The following is a 21,340-nucleotide window of genomic DNA, read 5'->3' as shown; positions in this document are numbered from 1 at the left end:
TTTAGCAAATAAAAAACTGAAAAGTGGTGCGTGCCAAATTATTCGGCCCCTTTACTTTCAGTGCAGCGAACTCACTCCAGAAGTTCAGCGAGGATCTCTGAATGATCCAATGTTGTCCTAAATGACTGATGGTGATAAATAGAATCCACCTGTGTGTAATCAAGTCTGCTCTGTGATAGTCTCAGGGTTCCGTTGAAAGCGCAGAGAGCATCATGAAGACCAAGGAACACACCAGGCAGGTCCGTAATACTGTTGTGGAGAAGTTTAAAGCCGGATTTGGATACAAAAAGATTTCCCAAGCTTTAAACATCCCAAGGAGCACTGTGCAAGGGATCATTTTGAAATGGAAGGAGTATCAGACCACTGCAAATCTACCAAGACCTGGCCGTCCCTCTAAACTTTCAGCTCAGACAAGGAGAAGACTGATCAGAGATGCAGCCAAGAGGCCCAAGATCACTCTGGATGAACTGCAGAGAACTACAGCTGAGGTGGGAGAGTCTGTCCATAGGACAACAATCAGTCGTACACTGCACAAATATGGCCTTTATGGAAGAGTGGCAAGAAGAAAGCCATTTCTCAAAGATATCCATAAAAAGTCTCGTCTAAAGTTTGCCACAACCCACCTGGGAGACACACCAAACATGTGGAAGAAGGTGCTCTGGTCAGATGAAACCAAAATCAAACTTTTTGCCCCCAATGCAAAACGATATGTTTGGCGTAAAAGCAACACAGCTCATCACCCTCAACACACCATCCCCACTGTCAAACATGGTGGTGGCAGCATCATGGTTTGGGCCATTCTGGATGAAAACCTGTTGGAGCCTGCAAAAAACCTGAACCTGGGACGGAGATTTATCCTCCAACAAGACAATGATCCCAAACATACAGCAAAATCTACAAAGGAATGGTTCACAAATAAATGTATCCAGGTGTTAGAATGGCCAAGTCAATGTCCAGACCTGAATCCAATCGAGAATCTGTGAAAAGAGCTGAAAACTGCTGTTCACAAACGCTCTCCATCAAACCTCACTGAGCTCCAGCTGTTTTGCAAGGAAGAATGGGCAAGAATTTCAGTCTCTCGATGTGCAAAACTGATAGAGACATACCCCAAGCGACTTGCAGCTGTAATCGCAGCAAAAGGTGGCTCTACAAAGTATTAACGCAAGGAGGCCGAATAATTTTGCACGCCCCACTTTTCATTTTTTTATTAAAGTTTCAAAAATCCAATCGATTTCGTTCCACTTCACAATTGTGTCCCACTTGTTGGTGATTCTTCACAAAAAATAAAAATGTTATATCTTTATGTTTGAAGCTTGAAATGTGGCAAAAGGTTGAAAAGTTCAAGGGGGGCGAATACTTTCACAAGGCACTGTACCATCGTACCTGGAAGGCCTACATCTCCACGTGTGAGGAGAAAGGATGGCATCCACGCTCCTTTTCCATATCCAGGATCCTGCTGTTTCTCCAGCAAGGAGTTGACCAGAGATTGGCATTAAGCACAATCAAAGGGCAAATCTCAGCCTTGGCTGTCTTTTTTTCAGCGACCCCTGGCATCGCACTCCTTAGTGAGTACCTTCGTTCAGGGGATACGACACGTAGTCCCTCCGGTGCGTCCACAGTTACCCCCATGGGATTTGAGCCTGGTGTTGGCACTTCAAAAAACGCAGTTTGAAAATATCAGGGATTCCCCTGTTGACTCTTTCCCAGAAAGTGGTCTTTCTAGTGGCCATCACATCGGCCAGGAGGGTTTCAGAACTGGCGGCCTTGTCCTGCAAGTCACCCTATCTGGTTATCCACAGGGATAAGGTGGTGTGCGTCCGCAACCGTCTTTTCTTCCGAAAGTGTTCTTGGCCCTTTACACTCTTGACGTGGTTAGGGCTCTGAAGGTGTATTTGTCTGCCACGGCTCCCTTTCGGAAGTCAGACTCACTGTTTGTTTCGGTGGCTGGTCCAAAGAAAGGCATGGCGGTCTTGTCGGCCATTATTTCTAGGTGGATCAGACAGATTGTAGTACAAGCCCATGCCTTGAAGGGGCAGGGGCCCCCCTTTCTGGTCACGGCCCACTTCACAAGGGCAATCGGAACGTCTTGGGCCTTCCGACACCAAGCGTCGGTTGCTCAGGTGTGTAAGGCGGCGACCTGGTAGTGTGTCCATACGTTTACCAATTTCTACAAGGTAGACGTCAGTGCATCGGCTGATGCCTGTTTTGGCCACAAAGATTTGCATTTAATTTTAATGGTTCAAAAAAGTCAGGCAAAATGGTCAGCCCTCACGCATGTTCACGTCATAAAATCTGGCCCTATTTTAAAAAAGTTTGGACACCCCTGGCATATACAGAATTGCAACACTTTTTTTGTAGTAAATGAATCGTAAAACATTGTTTATAAAATGTCTAACTTGCGGGATTGGAGGAACACAGTTTAAAAATACATTAGGATTTTGTTTGCAGACACTTTGATAAAAGTCTTCTGGAGATTCAAATCTACTTTATGAAGTATGAAAATGTATAAAGATTTCCAGACACCAAAAATGTCAACTAGTAAATATGTATTATGACTTTCAGCGCTCTCACACTTTTAATGCCAATTATTCAGTCATGCAACACTTTAGCCAAACAACATTTTTATGTTTTTTTCCATACAAATAGAGCTTTCTTTTGGTGGTATTTAATCAACACTGGGTTTTTACTTTTGCGACATAAGTTGGAAGAGCAACAATTTTGGAAGAAAAAACACTTTTTTTAGTTTCTATGATAACGTTTTGCAAATAAGTAATTTTTGTTCATAAATTTGGGCCGAAATTTATACTGCTTCACCTCTTTGGTAAAAAATAACCCAAATTGGTGGATATTTAGTCTCTGTGAAAGTTGATCACCCCTTCTTGGGGCTCTGAAATGTAAGGAAAGTACAAATACCCCCCAAATGACCCCTTTTTGAAAAGTAGACAGTCCAAGGTATTTAATAAGAGGCATGGTGAGTTTTTTGAAGTTGTAATTTTTTTCCCACAATTGGGGAAAAATTACGAATTTTTATTTATTTTTATATTTAATTTTTTCACAAAATTGTCAAGTTATTTCCCACACAGCATATGCATACTTCCAATTACACCCCAAAATATGTTCTTCTGCTCCTGAGTATGGCGATACCACATGTGTGTGACTTTTACACAGCCTGGCCACACAGAGAGGTCCAACATGCAGGGAGCACCATCGCGTTCTAAGAGCATAAATTACACCTCTAATTTCCTAACGACATATTACATTTGTGAAGGCCCTGGAGCACCAGGACAGTGGAATTGCCCACAAAATGACCCCATTTTGGGAAGCAATCACCCCAAGGTCTATTCTATGAGGCATAATTAGTCTTTTGAACGGTTCATTTTCTTTTCATATATCAGGGGACACAGAGCCATAGTAGTTACTATGTGGGTTAATAGGCCACCTTTAGGTGATGGACACTGGCACTCCCTAAGACCAGAAGTGCACTCCCTATATAACCCCTCTCACAACTGGGAGTACCTCCGTTTTTTTCCTCAGTGTCTAAGGTGTCACGAGTAAAGATGTGCTGTGCTACACTGGAGCAATCCTTGCTGATTCTAGCCATGCTGACCGGATCCATTCAGAGTGTCCTTTGATGGGCCTAAGGAATGTTACCTGGGCCTTTTATCAGAAGAAACAAGGTTTTGCTTGCGAATGCTCTCTTTTTAGAGAGCAGGACACTGGGACCCTTTTTGGTAGTAAGGCCATAAAGTTTTTACTGGCAGGGTGCTGTTGCAGGTCCAGGATTGTGGGTAACCTCTAGGTTCCTCTGCTTCTGAAGGTTTCAGAGCCCACCGTGAAGGGTGAAGATTGGGTTTATCTCTGATAACCCTCTAGCGGGAAGGTAAGTGGAGTTTTCTAAGAAATATCTTGGATTTTCTTATGAATATCTCCTTCAAGTATATAATGTTGTCATGCCTGTGTGTCACAACTGGGGGCTCTATTGAGCATTCACCGCCTTATGCTGTAAACTGCGCTGTTTTAGGAGCCATTACTTCCTCCTTCTCCTCCAGCCAAAGCAGTAGATCCTCCAGTAAGCAAGAGGGGGAACTGGTCTCTCCACCTGTAACCCCCCTATGTGCAAATTACCCCCCTCGGGAGACTTGTAAGCCCAAATTTACTTATTTATTTGAAATAAAGGATTAAAACGCGGCCGCGCAGCGGTGTTTTTTACCCCCCCGCCATATCAAGCTTATGCTAGGCACATATAGCCACCGCTCGTGCGGGAAAACCCTTTCTTTTAAACATAGGGTTGGGGCCGTAATCGGCATGGGGGATGGGGCTAACAGCGTCAGCGTTCTCAGACGCCAGACTGGAGGAAGTTTTTAAAAGCACTGTGTGTGTTGCTGCTGGCTGTGGAGGGACGCAAGAGCAGAGGTGGCTTACTTCAGGTTTGGTGACACAGGCATTCCCCCTTGACACATTATTAATGTTTCAGGTTGGGCATTAATAGCAGCTTTGTAGTGCTGGACTATAGCCTAGCAGTGTACATTATTTTTGGTAGTGCCTCTGCTTTTGTGCTTCAGGCGATACGGAAGAGGGACCAGGAACTCCTCAAAGGTTTCTAGGGGCTCGATGGTTTCAAAACAACCTAAACCATTTCCAAAAGAATGTCATCTTCTGAGAGTGATGCGGCCGGTCATATTGAGCCATCAGGGGAGACTGATGTTTCAGTAGTGCTCGACACTTCAGCCCCTATATATATCACAGAGGAAGTTTTTTCTTCTACCATTTCTAATTTGGAAAAGACGATTGATGCTATGATCGCTCTCCATAGTGGGTCCAAACATAGCAGATCCCCATCCAGTGCTCAGGACCCTCATATTGAGGTGCAAGGGGCAGGGGATCAGGATGATCTTGCAAGAGATTTGGAAGATACTAATATATCCTCCTCCGAGGATCCTAATATAGAGGGAGTAATATCACAGGACAGTTTGCTTGTACACTCTCATACTAAATTGATTAGTTCAACCTTTTTTGCTGCGTGCAGCGCAGTCTCTTGATGAACCCACCTCTGGTTTGGGATCACTAAAACCTCACCCATCTGGGGATGCGTTTCCTATTCATTCATAAGCTTAAAAAGCTTATATATTCTGAATGGGAACACCTGGATAAACCGTATTATCCTCCCAGAAAGTTTTCTACACTTTATCCTATGGTGGAGGATTTCTATAAGAAATGGGGGGGTTCCAGCAATTGATGCTGCAATCGCCTCGGCGAACAAAAATATCACTTGTCTTCTGGACAATACGCTGATGTTAAAAGAACTTCTTTTTAAAAACAATATGTCTCTAGCAAGTTCCGTTGCGCAGCCGGTTCTTGCTGCAATTGGTGTATCTCAGTCCAGTATGGAACAGTTTGCGAAGATACTTCCTGATCAGCAGGCCCAGCAATGGGCTGGCATATCAGATGCACTATATTTTACAGTAGATGCTATTAAAGATTCAATAATCCAAGCCTCACGGCTTATGCTAGGACTAGTGCATTCTCGCAGAGTTCTGTGGCTGAAAACTTGGTCAGCCGAAGCACCGTGTAAGAAACTTTTGGCCGGTTTCCCCTTTTATGGTGAACGGCTTTTTGGGGACAACCTGGATAAATACATCCAAAGAATCTCAAATGGAAAACGCTCTCTTTTACCAGTGAAGAAGTTTAAACATTTCTCCTTTAAGCATGCTTCCTCACATGTGCCAGGGGCATCAACCTCTAGGCAGTCTTGATGGCCTCCACCGTCAGGTTCAAGGGGAAGACCCCGGGGGCAGTACCAGGGTCAATAGAGGTCTTGAGGCAGAAAGCCTGCAAAACAGAATGCTAAAGCCTCCTTATGAAGGGGTGCCCCTGCCCGCTCGGGTGGGGGGTGGCTTCTACAATTTTCAAAGATCTGGCAGGAACAATGTCAAGGCAAATGGTTGGCTTCCTCATTTTCTCTAGGTTACAAACTATAGTTCCGAGAATTTCCATCTGCTCGTTTTCTAAGTTCAAATGTTGCCAGGCATCCAGAGAAAAGGAAGTCTCTCTTTCTAGCACTGGATCATCTCTTATCCCAGCTGGTAAGTATCAGAGGTTCACTTAGAGGAACAGGGCTCAGGTTTTTATTCAAACCTTTTCACCATCCTGTCGGTCGGGAACAAAGTTCAGGCTTTGGATTTTCCAATATGTTTATCCCCCATCGTACATCAGAGCCTAAATTGGTGGTTGATATCCAGGAACCTCCAAAAGGGGAAATCCTTTCTGCCAGTATCCTGGAAAGTGGTGACAACGGATGCCAGCCTTCTAGGCTGGGGAGCAGTCTTGAAAGAAGCTTCTGTCCAGTGGAGATGGTCCATGTCAGAGAAAACCTTGCCCATCAACATTCTAGAGATTCGGGCAGTACGTGTGGCCCTAGAATCCTGGACGCTCAGGCTATGGGATTGTCCTGTCAGGATTCAATCTGACAATACCAGTGCTGTGGCTTATATCAATCACCAAGGGGGCACAAGAAGTCGTGCAGCCCAAAAAGAGGTGACGCGTGTTCTAGCCTGGGCAGAAAACATTCCTCGCCTATCAGCGATTTTCATTCCAGGAATAGAAAATTGGCAGGAGGACTATGTGCGTCACCAACCATTCTTTCCGGAGAATGGTTCCCTTCACCCTGACATCTTTCTAGCGATAGGTCAGAGATGGGGTATTCCAGATGTGGACCTGTTCACGTCTAGATTCACCAACAAAGTTGACAACTTTGTGTCAAGAATGAGGGATCTACTAACATGCGGAACAGACGCATTAGTCTTCCCATGGGTTCAGTTTCACTGATCTATGCGTTTCCTCCAGTTCTGCTACCTCTGCGCCTTCTCCGCAGGATCAAGCAGGAAATAAAGGAGGTGATTCTGGTGGCCCCCACGTGGCCCAGAAGATCATGGTTTGCCAAGATCATAAAAATGGCGGTAGGAGTCCCTTGGACCCTACCATTATGGCCAGGCCTTCTCACGCAAGGTCCTGTATTCCATCCTACCTTACGGACACTAAATTTAACGGTTTGGCTATTGAAACCCACATTCTAAAGGACCGTGGGGTATCCCCTTCAGTAGTGTCTACTTTGATTAATGCCAGCAAGCCGGCCTCCAGAATCATTTACTGCAGAGTCTGGAAGGCATATGTTTCCTGGTGTGGATACAGGGGTTGGTACCCCAGGAAGTATGTCATAGGTAGGTTCCTTGAATTCCTGCAAAATGGGATTGGAAATTAAGCTGGCCTTGAGTACTATCAAGGGCCAGGTCTCGGCCTTGTCAGTATGTAGCGAAATATAAAGATCTAGTCCCTGTTACACTGTGACATTGATGGCCAGGAACTCTGGCTCCTAGAATGGGCATTTCAGGAGAGGTGGAGACAATGTCTACTGATGTCTGAATAAGTAAATTGGGTTAAGTAGGGTCTGAGGCAGCTTTCCATTCACCTGTTGTTCAGTATGTTAATGAATCCACCTATTATCTGCTACGGGATGTAATTACACTCCTAGTCATGTGTAGCGCACAGTTTTATTGTTAGGGGAATGCCCCTGGAAAATTAGTTAAGAAACCCCTTGCATGGGGAAGCATATAAAAGCCAGCTGGGGCTAAATAAAGTTGTTGATTTGACTCCCCGAACTGTGTGTCCTCCAGTTACTGGGAGGTAAAAGTTGGCTTTGGATAAGTTAGCACTTCCTCAGCTTCAAGGCTTTCCCAGCGGACTTTGGAGATCCACTACAGTGGTGGTAGCAGTCGGACTAAAGCCTTGCAGCAAGAGGAAGCAGCGTTCGTGCAAATTCGGTTACACAAATGGAAGTGTGAATGGAGACAAACTATGCTGGATTAAAACGAGCAACTTTAAAGGATTTGCTGGAAGAAAAAGGGAAGACAGCCAGCAATAAAACCAAAGCCGATTAGAGGGAGAGAAATATTCCTGGCACCAGGGGTTATTGTGCCTCGACTCCGAGAGGGTCGCAGCCAGATCCTTACCAGTCCACACCCCATTTATTAGTGGTCCCCCAGAAATACAGGAGAGAATTATTGCAGATGGCCCACAATATTCCCCTGTCTGGCCATTTAGGGGTTAGCCGTACTAGTTACCGGCTTACCCACACCTTTTGGCCTGGCATCTCCAAAGATGTTAGACAGTACTGTCAAACATGTGACACTGTCAACGGGTAGGGAAACGGGGGGATCGCCACAAGGCCAAATTACAACCCCTACCCATTATAGAGGAGCCGTTCAGATGGGTAGCCGTAGATATTATTATTATTATTCAGGATTTATATAGCGCCAACAGTTTGCGCAGCGCTTTACAATATGAGGGCAGACAGTACACTTACAATACAAATCAATACAGGAGGGATCAGAGGGCCCTGCTCGTTAGAGCTTACAATCTAGAAGGGAGGGTCAAGTTGAAACAAAAGGTATTAACTGTGGGGGGGATGAGCTGATGGAGAAAATGAAAATACAGTTAGGTGTGGGTGAGGTAGGCTTCTCTGAAGAAAAGTGTTTTCAGGGATCGCCTAAAAGTTAATAAAGTAGGAGATAAGCGGAAAGATTAGGGTAGGGCATTCCATAGGATTGGGGAGGCTTTGGAAAAGTCCTGGAGGCGAGTATGGGAGGAGGTGATGAGGGAACTAGAGAGCAGGAGGTCTTGAGAGGAACGAAGAGGACGAGTAGGTTGGTATTTAGAGACTAAGCTAGTGATGTAGCTGGGGGCAGAGTTGTGGATGGCTTTGTATGTAATTGTTAGTATTTTGAATTTAATTCTTTGGCTGAGTGGAAGCCAGTGGAGGGACTGACAAAGAGGAGCAGCAGACACCGAGCGATTGGTAAGGTGGATGAGTCTGGCAGCGGCATTCATAATGGATTGGAGAGGTGATAGACTAGAGGTAAGCCAATGAGAAGGGAGTTGCAATAGTTGAGGCGAGAGATGACCAGCGAGTGAATTAAGAGCTTTGTTGTCTCATTGGTTAGAAAGGGGCGTATTTTGGAGATGTTGCGGAGGTTGAGGCGGCAGGATTTGGACAGTGATTGGATGTGTTGCTTGAAGGAGAGTTCAGAGTCCAGGACTACACCTAGAACCTTGGCATGAGGGGATGGGCTTATGGTTGTGCCATCAATTTTGACAGTGAGATCAGGGGAAGGGGCATATGGGGGAGGAAAAATTATAAGTTCGGTTTTGGATAGATTGATTTTGAGGAAGTGGTGTGACATCCAGACTGATATATCTGATAGTAAATTAGTGATACGTGAGGAGACGGAGGGAGTGAGCTGAGGGGTAGAGAAATAGATTTGGGTGTCGTCAGCATAGAGGTGGTATTGGAAGCCGTGGGAGGCTATCAGTTGACCCAGGGAGGAGGTATAGATTGAAAATAGGAGTGGTCCAAGAACAGAACCTTGGGGGACCCCAACAGAGAAAGGAAGAGGAGAGGAGGAAGTAGAGTTGTAAGAAACGCTAAAGGTGCGGTTGGATAAGTAGGAAGAGAACCATCGTAGAGCACAGTCACGGAGACCAAAGGTGTGGAGTTTTTTGAGAAGGAGGGGGTGGTCAACCGTATCAAAGGCAGCAGAGAGGTCCAGGAGGAGGAGTACAGAATAATGTCGATTGGTTTTGGCCGTTAGTAGATCGTTTGTTAGTTTTAGGAGAGCAGTTTCTGTGGAGTGTTGAGGACGAAATCCAGACTGAAGGGGATCAAGAAGGCTATTATCAGCAAGGTGGACGCTCAGTCGGTTGTAGACCAGACATTCGAGTAGTTTGGATAAAAAGGGGAGCAAGGAGATGGGGCGTAGGTTGTTCGGATTAGATGGGTCCAGTGAGGGTTTTTTAAGTATGGGTTTGACAAGTGCATGTTTTAGAGAGTTGGGGAAGATGCCAGAAGAGAGGGAGAGATTGAAGATGTGAGTTAGAGAGTGTAGCATAGAGTCAGAGGGTGAACGCAGCATTTGCGAGGGAACAGGATCCAGAGGGCAGGTGGTAAGGTGGACATTACCAAGTAGTTTAGCAACTTTGTCTATAGTGGTGGGGTTGAAAGAGGGAAGTAATGATTGTGCCTGTGGGCATGATGTGTAAAGCGAGGAGGGTATCAGAACAGTAGAAATCTCCACGCGAATTGTATCAATCTTCTGTTTGAAGTGATTAGCAATCTCCTGGGCAGTGAGTGAGTTGGCGGGTGGAGGCAGTGGAGGACGAAGTAGAGAGTTGAAAGTAGAGAAGAGTTGACGGGGACGGGATGATAGGTTGCTGATGAGAGTGACAAAATAGTTCTGCTTGGCAGAGAGGAGGCTAGAATTGTAATTTTGGAGGGCAGATTTATATTGGTTGAAATCTCTCTGAGACTTGGTCTTGCGCCACAGGCGCTCATGAGCTCGACTACGTTTTTTCAGACTTCTAGTGGCATCTGTTTGCCAAGGTTGAAGGGGGTCCAAGATCCAAGATATTGTAGAACCCCTTGCCAAACCCAGCCCCTCTGGAAAAAAGTACATGCTGACAATATTGGACTATGCAACACTGTATTCTGAGGCGGTGGCTCTGACAAATATACACGCGGAGACAGTGGCTGAGGCGCTGATGCGGGTCTTCTCCCGGATGGGCTTTCCCAAAGCGATGGTCTCGGACCAGGGCACTCGGTTCACTGCGGAAGTCACCCAGCAGCTGTAGAGACTGTGTGGCATCAAGTCAATTATTAGTTCTCCCTATCACCCTCAGACAAATGGCCTGTGAAAGGTTCAGTGGAACGTTAAAACGAATGCTCTGGACTTTCACGGACACGAGTCGGGACTGGGAAAGTTTCCTGCCACACCTTCTGTTTGCTTATAGGGAGGTGCCGCAGGATTCTACTGGATTCTCCCCCTTTGAATTGTTTCCAGACCAAGAGTACGGGGACCCCTTGATGTAATCCGGAAACACTGGGAAAGAGCAGAAGGGGAAGATGGTACCCCTGTTATACCCTATGTATTGGAGTTCTGTGACCGCTTGGAAGAACTTACTCCGAAGGTGCGTACTAACCTCCAGGTGGAGCAGACTCGCCAGCGCCAATGATATGACAGGGGTGCCAGGGGACGTAGCTTTCAGATTGGCCAAAAGGTTTTGATTTTAATTCCTGTTTGTCACGACAGGCTACAGGCCGACTGGCAGGGCCCATACCAAGTGGTGGAGAAGAGATGCGATACCACTTACGTGATAGGTCCTTGCTCGGGAAATGGTGGTAGACGCGTGCTACAAGTGAACATTCTCAAACCTTACTATGAGAGAATAGAAGATGTGGCTGCAATATGTGCACCCGCCTTCGACGAGTTTGAGAACCTTCCTTTACCAGACGCTGGGCACTTTAGATGAGGTTCAGCTGGGGGAAAGGTTAAGCCCCCAAGAGCACATTCAGGCTCGGCAATTGCTAGTCACGAAGGGAGAAACTGTCTCAAACATACCTGGATGCACGTGGCTGTCAATGCACAGAGTAGACATCTCGGAACAATCACCCCTCAGACAGACTCCCTATAGAATACCTGAGGCTGTCAGGAAGCACATGAGACAAGAGATGCTCTGTCTCAGGGTCATAGAGCCGTCAGATAGTCCTTGGACTTCTCCTGTGGTCTTGGTACCGAAGCGGGATGGAACTACCCGCTTCTGTGTAGAATACCGGCAACTCAATGACAGAACAGTATCCGATGCTTACCCAATGCCCAGAATAGATGAGCTCTTAGATCGAATGGCCAATACCTCAGGACCATCGATCTATGTAAGGGCTATTGGCAAATTTCCCTTGCCCTGGATGCCATTCTCAAGTTGGCCTTTGTCATGCCATTTGGCCTGTACCAGTTTAAGGTCATGCCATTTGGGATGAAAAACGGCCCAGCCGCGTTCCAACGGATGGTAGACCGGCTGCTTGATGGCTTCCAGGATTATGTCTGTGCCTACTTGGATAACATTGCGATTTTTAGTGAGACCTGGGAGGAGCATCTGGGGCATGTAGGAGCGGTGCAAAAACCAAATCGGAGAGGCCGGCTTAACTCTCAAACCAAGTAAATGTCATATTGGGATGGCGGAAGTGCAGTACTTGGGACACCGGGTGGATTGTGGGAAACAAAAGCCTGAAACTGCCAAAGTCGAGGCCGTGGCCAACCCCCGTACCAAAACCCAGGTTTTAGCATCCCTAGGAACGGCTGGCTACTACCGCAAATTCGTCCCGAACTACAGCACCCTGGCCAAACCCCTCACTGACCTTACTAGAAAAAAACCTACCCCACCAAGTAGTATGGGCCCCAGAGTGTGAACAGGCATTCCAACAGCTCAAACAGGCCCTGGTTAATAGCCTGGTACTAGCTGCTCCCAATCTAAATGATTTCTTGTTCACACAGATGCTTCAATGTTTGGATTGGGAGCGGTATTGAGCCAGGTTGGAGAAGATGGCAGAGAACACCCTGTAGTTTACTTGAGCAGGAAGTTTCTCCCCAGGGAAGTGAGCTACGCCGCCATAGAAAAAGAATGTCATATCTGGTATATTCGGATTGTATAGGCTACTGGGACCCACTTGGGTCCATTCATCCCAAAACCTAGGGCTTTTATGCCGTTGGTTATTTTGTATTCATTACACAAGTATTTGTATCTATCTGCTTATTTACTGTACAGTTATGTTTTGTGACCTTTTCTATGTAAAACCAAATAAAAAATAAAAAAAGTCTGGCTGTGGTGGGGCTCTAATGAAGCATCAGACCTACTTGTACAGACAGCAGTTCACCCTACTCAGACCACAACCCGTTAGTATGGCTAAATCGAGTGGCAGGGGACAATGCCCGGTTGTTGCGCTGGAGTCTGGCGTTACAACCGTATGACTTTACTATCCACTAGTGTCCCAGAAACAGAACGGCAATGCTGACGGATTATCACGGCAAACTGAACTGGAAAAGTGATCCGTGAGTACTCCCCGGACATCCCCAAGCCGATCCGTTAAGGATCAGACTGTGTATGCTGGCTTGTGGGTAAGGGGGAGCAGTGTAGCGAAATATAAAAATCTAGTCCCTGTTACACTGTGACGTTGATTGCCAGGAACTCTGGCTCCTAGAATGGGCATTTCAGGAGAGGTGGAGACAATGTCTACTGATGTCTGAATAAGTAAATTGGGTTAAGTAGGGTCTGAGGCAGCTTTCCATTCACATATTGTTCAGTATGTTAATGAATCCACCTATTATCTGCTACGGGATGTAATTGCACTCCTAGTCATGTGTAGGGCACAGTTTTATTGTTGGGGGAATGCCCCTGGAAAATTAGTTAAGAAACCCCATGGGGAAGCGTATAAAAAAACCAGCTGGGGCTAAATAAAGTTGATTGACTCCCCGAACTGTGTGTCATCCAGTTACTGGGGGGGGGGGGGGGGGGGGGTAAAAGGTGGCCGTGGATAAGTTAGCACTTCCTCAGCTTCAAGAATTTCCCACGGACTTTGGAGATCTGCTACACAGTATTTTTTTCAATGGCCTCTTGCTTTTCATTCTCTGGTATGTAGTTTTATTCAGGGGTTGACACGGACCAATCCTTGGAATTTAAATTTATTTTTATCGGCTTTACAAAATCAGCCTTTTGAGCCTTTACAAGAAATTCCCTTGATTCTTTTGACAAGGAAAATTATCTTTTTGGTTACCATTTATTCTGCCAGAAGAGTATCAGAACTAGCGGCTCTGTCTTGTAAAGAGCATATTTGATCATTCATAAGGATAAGGTGGTTTTGCGTCATCCTGAATTCCTACCAAAGGTGGTGACAGGTTTTCATTTAAACCAGCATATTATTCTACCTTCTTTCTTCCCAGAGCCTCAATCTAGGGAAGAGAAGGCACTACATTCCCTTGATGTAGTAAGAGCGATCAGAGTCTATTTAAAGGGGACCGCTCAGGTTCGCAAAACAGATGTTTTGTTTATTCTGCCAGAAGGTCCAAAAATGGGACAGGCAGCATCAAAATCTACTATTTCCAAATGGATTTGTCAAGTGATTGTTCAAGCTTATGGTCTGAGGAAGAAAATTCCTCCTTTTCATGTTAGAGCACACTCTACCAGGGTGGTTAGTGCCTCTTCGGCGGTGTATCATCGGGCCTCTCTGGCTCAGATCTGTAAGGCCTCAACTTGGTCTTCAGTTCATACATTTACCAGATTTTATCAAATCGATATTAAAGGTCATGAGGATATTGCCTTGGCGTAGTGTACTGCAGCCTGCAGTATAAGTCTTCTAGTCTCCTCTGCCCTACTTTTTTTTTGTTGTCTCCCTCCCTTCAGTTGCCATTGCTCTGGGACATCCCACATAGTAACTACTATGGCTCTGTGTCCCCTGATGTATGAAAAGAATACAGGATTTTTAAAACGGCTTACCTGTAAAATCCTTTTCTTTGATGTACCTCAGGGGACACAGAGGCCCCTCCCTTCTTTGGTATAAACTTGTATTGCTTGGCTACAAAACTGCGGTACTCCCAGTTGTGGGAGGGGTTATATAGGGAGTGCACTTCTGGTCTTAGGGCGTGCCAGTGTCCATCACCTAAAGGTGGCCTATTAACCCACATAGTAACTACTATGGCTCTGTGTCCCCTGATGTGCATCAAAGAAAAGGATTTGACAGGTAAGCTGTTTTAAAAATCCTGTTTTTTTCCACAAGTCTTCAGAAAACGTGGAAAAAAGGAACCGAGGACGTCATGACTCCCGCCCAGGATGGGAGATCCCATCTGCGGACGTCATATGTCTATGGCCTGGTATTGAAGTGGTTAAATTCTGATGTTTTATCTTTTTGTTTTAACATTTTGTGTATACGTTAAAGTAGCAAATTTACAGTGTTTACTCAAATATTTTACATAGTGTTGGGATTTAACCACTTCGCATCCAGGCCAATTCTGACATTTCTCTCCTAAATGTAAAATTCATCATTTTTTTTGCTAGAAAATTACATTGAACCCCGAAACATTATGTTTTTTTTTAGCAAAGACCCTAGAGAATACAATGGCGGTTGTTGCAACTTTTTATCTTGCACGGTATTTGCGCAACAATTTTTCGAACAAGTTTTTTCAGAAAAAAATCATTCATTTTTCAGCATGCAGGGAGCACCATCAGGCGTTCTGGAGCACCCAGGGCAATTCTGATATTTCTCCCCTACATGTAAAAATCATAATTTATTTGCTAGAAAATTACATAGAACCCCAAAACATTATATACCGTATATACTCGAGTATAGGCCGACCCGAATATAAGCCGAGGCCCCCAATTTACCCCCAAAAAAACTGGCAAACTTATTGACTCGTGTATAAGCCGAGGGTGAGACATGCCTGTCCATCCCTGTGTGTGTGTCCGTCCATCCCTGTGTGTCCGTCCATCCCTGTGTGTCCGTCCATCCCTGTGTGTCCGTCCATCCATCCCTGTGTGTGTGTGTCCATCCGTCCATCCATCCCTGTGTGTGTGTGTGTCCATCCATCCATCCATCCCTGTGTGTGTGTGTCTCCATCCATCCATCCATCCCTGTGTGTGTGTGTCTCCATCCATCCATCCATCCATCCATCCCTGTGTGTGTGTGTCTCCATCCATCCATCCATCCATCCCTGTGTGTGTGTGTGTATCCATCCATCCCTGTGTGTGTGTGTGTCTCCATCCATCCATCCATCCGTGTGTGTGTGTCTCCATCCGTGTGTGTGTGTGTGTGTGTGTGTGTGTGTGTGTGTGTGTGTGTCCAGCCTACCTGTGTCCCGAGCCTTTGTCCCGTGTCGTGCCTTGCCTTCGTCCCGTCCCGTCCCGTCCCGTCCCGTCCCGTCCTGTCCCGTGCCGTGCCTTGCCTTGCCTCCGTCCCGTGCCCTCTTCGTCGGCGGCCATTGTAAAATTCAAAAGCCGCGCCGCCTCCTTCGCCTGTGATAGGCGGAACACTGAATTTCCCAGCAGCCTGTGTTCCGCCTATCACGGACGTCGTATCATCCTCGTCCGTAGTACGAGGATGAGAAGATGCCCGTGATAGGCGGAACACAGGCTGCTGGGAAATTCAGTGTTCCGCCTATCACAGGCGAAGGCGGAGCCGGAGGCGCGGCTTTTGAATCAGAATGGCCGCTGTCTGTCTGCTCGACACGCTGATCGAGCGGGCAGACAGCGATGACTCGAGTATAAGCCGAGGGGGGCACTTTCAGCCTCAAAAAAGAGGCTGAAAATCTCGGCTTATACTCGAGTATATACGGTATGTTTTTTTAAGCAAAGACCCTAGAGAATACAATGGTGGTCGTTGCAACTTTTTATCACAAACAAAACAGTAAAGGCCAACAGTTAGCCCAATGTTTTTGCGTAATGTGATAGATGAAGATACGCCGAGAAAATAGATACCCAACATGTCACGCTTCAAAATTGCGCGTGCTCGTGGAATGGCGCCAAACTTTGGTATTTAAAAATCCCCATAGGCGACTCTTTAAAATTTTTTACTGGTTACATGTTTTGCGTTAGAGGAGGTCTAGTACTAGAATTATTGCTCTCGCTCTAACGTTTGCGGCGGTACCTCACATGTGTGGTTTGCACACCGTTTATATGTGGGCGGGACTTACGTATGCGTTCACTTCTGCGTACAAGCTCACGGGGACAGGGGCGCTTTCATTTTTATTTGATTTTTATTGTTAATTTTACTTTTATTTTTTTAGTTCGACACTTAAAAAAAAAAAAAAATGTATTACTTTTATTCCTATTACAAGGAATGTAAACATCCCTTGTAATAGGAATATGGCACGATCGGAGCTATTTACAGTGAGATATGGAGTCAAAAAGACCCCATATCTCACCTCTAGGCTGGGAAGCCTAAAATAAAAAAAAATTAAACAATCACAGCTTCCCAGCCAAATCGGCGCCGTTATTTTGAATGCAGAGGCTGGGCGTGATGTCATAACATCGCGCCCGGCCTCCGAACGATCATAGAGACTCCGGGAACCATCTGGTCCACCGGAAATCTCTATGGTATCATCTGGGGGCCGGCAGATCCTGTGACAGACTCACCGATGGAAGCGGTGAGTCGGTAGAAGCACCCAAGGGCGGCGGGAGGGGGGGAGGTCCCCTCCCGCCACTCGTAAGAACGATCAAGCGGTGGAACAGCCGCTATGATCATTCTTATGGTGCAGGGAATCGCCGGCTGAAAATGCCGATATCTGAATGATGTCTGTGGCCTCAGGCATCATTCAGATATAACCCCGAAAGCCGAGGCCGTCCCTGGATGTCCTACCGGCGCGAAGTGGTTAAAAAAATGACCATTTGGCAGTCTTGTGGTTGAGTTAATATATTTACGTTGTACCAATTGTGTACACACAATTGGATGTCCAAAAAAGTGTCCAATCCCACAGATGTATAAAGATGTAGTAATAAAAGCCTGGAACTCATACCACAAACCAGCAGCATTAAACTACTTTGCTTGCCATTGTACATTTATAAAATACACACAGAATTTACTTGAAAAGCTAATGATATACGTTTTTACAGTATAAAATGTTTTCGTTTTTAATCTTTTATTTTACTTCATTTAAGACAAAGGATGTACAAAAAGCTATGGAGGAGCAGAAATTTGAGGAAGCAATCCAGTTACGGGGAAGGTAAGCCACATACCTTTTTGTAATATAAGTGCATTTTTAAAAATGAAATAAATATATTAAAGGGTAACTCCACTTTCATGGGGAAAAAAATTGTAAATAAAGAAAAATATAGCATATACGATTGCGACATAAGTCATGTTATTAAAAATGAATAACACAAGTCATGTGAATGTTATTAAAAATTACTTTTTCTTTTCAATCTGCAACTGCTGTAATTTTCTGAAAATGCAATATGGCTACCTGGAGTTGTTCTGTACATAAAATGTGTACAGAACGTCCCCACCGAAACATTATTTCCTGCTTGTGTGATTGGCTCATCGATTTTCCAAGAAGCCTACACTAAGGTGCATTCAGATTTCAGGCATCCCCTGCAGCAAAAATGTAATTTTTGGTGAGCTACTCCCAATAGGAACATGTCTAAAGGGATGCAGGCCCAGCAGCTCTCCTCATTAGTGCCTGGAAGCTGATTGATGATCATGAAACCACTCCCATTAGATTCAATACATATATTAAGTACATATATCACACGGGGGGGGGGTTTTATCAACAAAAATGGAGTTGCGCTTTGTCAATGTAACTGATATACAGTTTAATCACTTGACGACTGTGCACTTAAACCCCCTTCCTAACCAGACCAATTTTCAGCTTTTGGTGCTCTCACACTTTGAATGACAATTACCCAGTCATGCAGCACTGTACCTATATGAAATTTCTGTCCTTTTTTCCACACAAATGGCTTTCTTTTGGTGGTATTTAATCACCGCTGGATTTTTTGCGCTATAAATAAAAGACTGAAAATTCGGTTAAAAAAATAAAATTCTTTGTTTCTGTTAATTTATTGCATACTGTTGGTCAGTATGGGGAGAGTATTGGCACTACGCATCCAGCCCACAGCGCTGCTGCCATCTCTCCGTCTCTCCCCCTCTCACTGTACCGATCAGTACAGAGAGGGGAGTGAGGAACCGGCGTCATGACATGACGCCGGTTTGTTTACATGTGATCGCTCCCTCATTTTGACAGAGCGATCACATGGTAAACAGCCAGACCCGGCGGTCACGGATGTTTGCGGGAGCGCGCCCCAGAGCAACATTCTGGGAGGACGTCCACCCAGGAAAACATGACCGCGTTGTAGCCGTCTTTCGGCTATGGCGCGTTCAGCAAGTGGTTAACAGTAATTATTTTATGGTTATTTATGTTATTTCAAAAGGTTAAGCATCCGCGACTTCTAGGAAGGGTATGGTAGGAAAGACATGGTTAAAGCGGGAGTTCCGCCGTTTTTTGTTTTTAAAAGTCAACAGCTACAAATACTGACTTTTCTTCGGTATGGGAATCGGGAAGTGAAGTGAAGTCTTGCCGCTTCACTTCCTGGTTCCTTACTGCGCATGCGCGTTTTTTTTTTTTTTTTTACTGGTTACATGTTTTGAGTTACAGAGGAGGTCTAGGGCCAAAATGATTGCTCTCGCTCTAACGTTCGCAGCGATACCTCACGTGTGGTTTGAACATCATTTCATATGTGGGCGGCACTGACGTATGCGTTCGCTTCTGCATGCGGGCACATGGGGACAGGGGCGCTTTAAAAAAATATATATTTTTTATTGTTCATTTTACTTTATTTTAGTTTGACATTTTTTTCCCCCAAAAATAAATTTTTTGATCACTTTTATTCCTATAACAAGGAATGTAAACATCCCTTGTAATAGGAATAGGCATGACAGGTCCTCTTTACAGTGAGATATGGGGTCAATAAGACCCCACATCTCACCTCTAGGCTGGGAAGCCTGAAATAAATAAAAAAAAATTAAAAAATGGCAGGGTATTGGCAGGGCATTGGGTAACGCAGGGCATTGGGTAATGCAGAGTATTGGCAGGAAATGAATGGGTTACATTTCGGTGAGCAGCGATGTGGGCACTGCAGATGCAGCCCACAGCGCTGCTGACACCGATCTCTTCCCCCTCCGCTGTACCTATCGGTACAGAGAGGGGACAGTAGGAACCGGTGTCATAACAAGACGCCGGTTTGTTTACAAGTGATCGCTCCGTCATGCTCCGCATGAGAGCCAGAATTCTGGGAGGCCATTAATTAATGGCCTCTCAGAGTTAGACAACCACCCTGAAGCCGTTAATCGGCTATGGGCCGGTTGTTAAGTGGTTAATGCATTAATGCCAAGCCGTCCAGTCTGTGTCAATAAGCAAAGATAGGATGGCTGGGGAGCGAGCTCCCATAAGTGCTCTCATAGAAAGCGCCTTTCTATGGGAGCACTCTTCAAAGAGGAGCCTGGAGTGGGGGACCCCAGAAAAGGAGGATCAGAGCTGCTCTGTGCAAAACTACGAGTATAACACGTTTAAATTTTAAAAATTATTTTTGTACATAATGTTACCAGTCAGCGTCCTTGCTTACCACCACCACCTGTTATGCTGATGCTGTACTGCACTGGTGACCATAGTATGTTACAAAAAAGTGAAAAAACATTCTCCCTTCGCCTTTCAGGAGAGCACCTTTGAGAGAGCATAGCTCCACCTCATCACAGGAAACACTGCGTGACCACGCCCCTTTAAATTCAGCTGCTTTCACCATGCTGCCAGTTTCAGTGTTATCTCTGCACTGCTGGGGAACCAGAGGGGCTGCGCTCTCTTCAAGGTGGGGATTAGTGGCAGTACCTTCAGTTTTAATACTCGGACCAGCCCAGCACCAACCCCCCCCCCCCCCCCCCCCGCATGAGAGGGGGGTTGCTCCGATTCCCATTTGCCTCCGCCGGCTCATAGGAGTGACTGCTGGCTGTCGTCAGCCCCAGGTACGGGGGGGGGGGGGGGGCAGGTGTGCATGACAGGTCTTGGTGGCAGGTGACATCATTGCAGTGGACGGAGACTTCCAGCGGGGCATAGCAGCACGTGGCTCTGGCTGCTGGAACACAGGGGGAAGGGGCGGGTCATCTGGCTGGGGCTTCTTTCTGCTCCTCAAGCATGGGGACGCAAGAAGGAGCAACCAAAAAGGAGTGGCACTCGCAATGGCGGAGGCAGAGTCTCCAACAGCTATGGCCAATGCAGACGCTCAGGTTCCTGGCCAGACGCAGGTAGGAGAGGTGCCGAGGCGCCTCTTGCCTTTCTTCACTAGGGTGTTTTGTTTGTGTATGGTTAAAGCTATGCAACTGTCTGCTATGGGGACATTTTCCTATTAGTTCAGCACGGATGGGAGACTCTAAGGCACTTTGGAGTTGGTTTTGGGCATAGTTTCTATCCATCTGTTCGTATTTGGTCAGTATGTCACCCTATTAGGGGGGTTCATTCTGTCTTATAGAAAGCCACCGACAAGTCAGAGAGACCTACGGGAAGAAAATGCCCTTTATGCAAGAACTAAGGGCTCATGAGCCAAACCACTTTGCAGATCTTGCATTGCAGGTCTAGTAATGGAAGAGTCCGCACAAGTGTGTAAAGAGCTCTTTTCCTCAGTAAGAAGGAGCCAGAAAAAGGACCGTTTTTTTTTTTTTTTTTTTTTTTATATAGAGACCTCAAAAGGAGGTTTCATTTTGAGGAGGATGAAGCATTTGTTTGGAATAAAAGCCCAAAAATTGATGGTTTTTTTCTTTTTTACCGATTTTGCTTTTGAGGACGTGGGCGTACTTAACCACTTTCAGACCGGACCATTTTGCTGGTAAATGACCAGAGGTCTTTTTACACTTTGGCACTGCGCTGCTTTAACTGGTAATTGCGCGGTCATGCAATGTTGTACCCAAACAAAATTTGCGTCCTTT

At 45.7% G+C, this 21,340-nt stretch overlaps 1 protein-coding gene across 1 annotated transcript in view; it reads left to right on the top strand.

Annotated features, from left to right (window-relative positions):
• LOC143924420 (ATP-dependent 6-phosphofructokinase, liver type) overlaps positions 1-21,340 on the top strand; it is a 336,686-nt gene that overhangs the window by 183,433 nt on the left and 131,913 nt on the right. The window contains exon 11 of the mRNA XM_077448722.1: positions 17,527-17,591. Within this exon, the coding sequence (XP_077304848.1) occupies positions 17,527-17,591 (65 nt within the window). The remainder of the gene's footprint in view (positions 1-17,526; positions 17,592-21,340) is intronic.

Source organism: Lithobates pipiens, unplaced genomic scaffold, assembly GCF_037356315.1.
Source record: "Lithobates pipiens isolate NorthernLeopardFrog02 unplaced genomic scaffold, aLitPip1_a1.2 Scaffold_22, whole genome shotgun sequence".
NCBI classification, from domain to species: Eukaryota; Metazoa; Chordata; class Amphibia; order Anura; family Ranidae; genus Lithobates; species Lithobates pipiens.
This window is presented reverse-complemented; position numbering and strand designations above follow the sequence as displayed.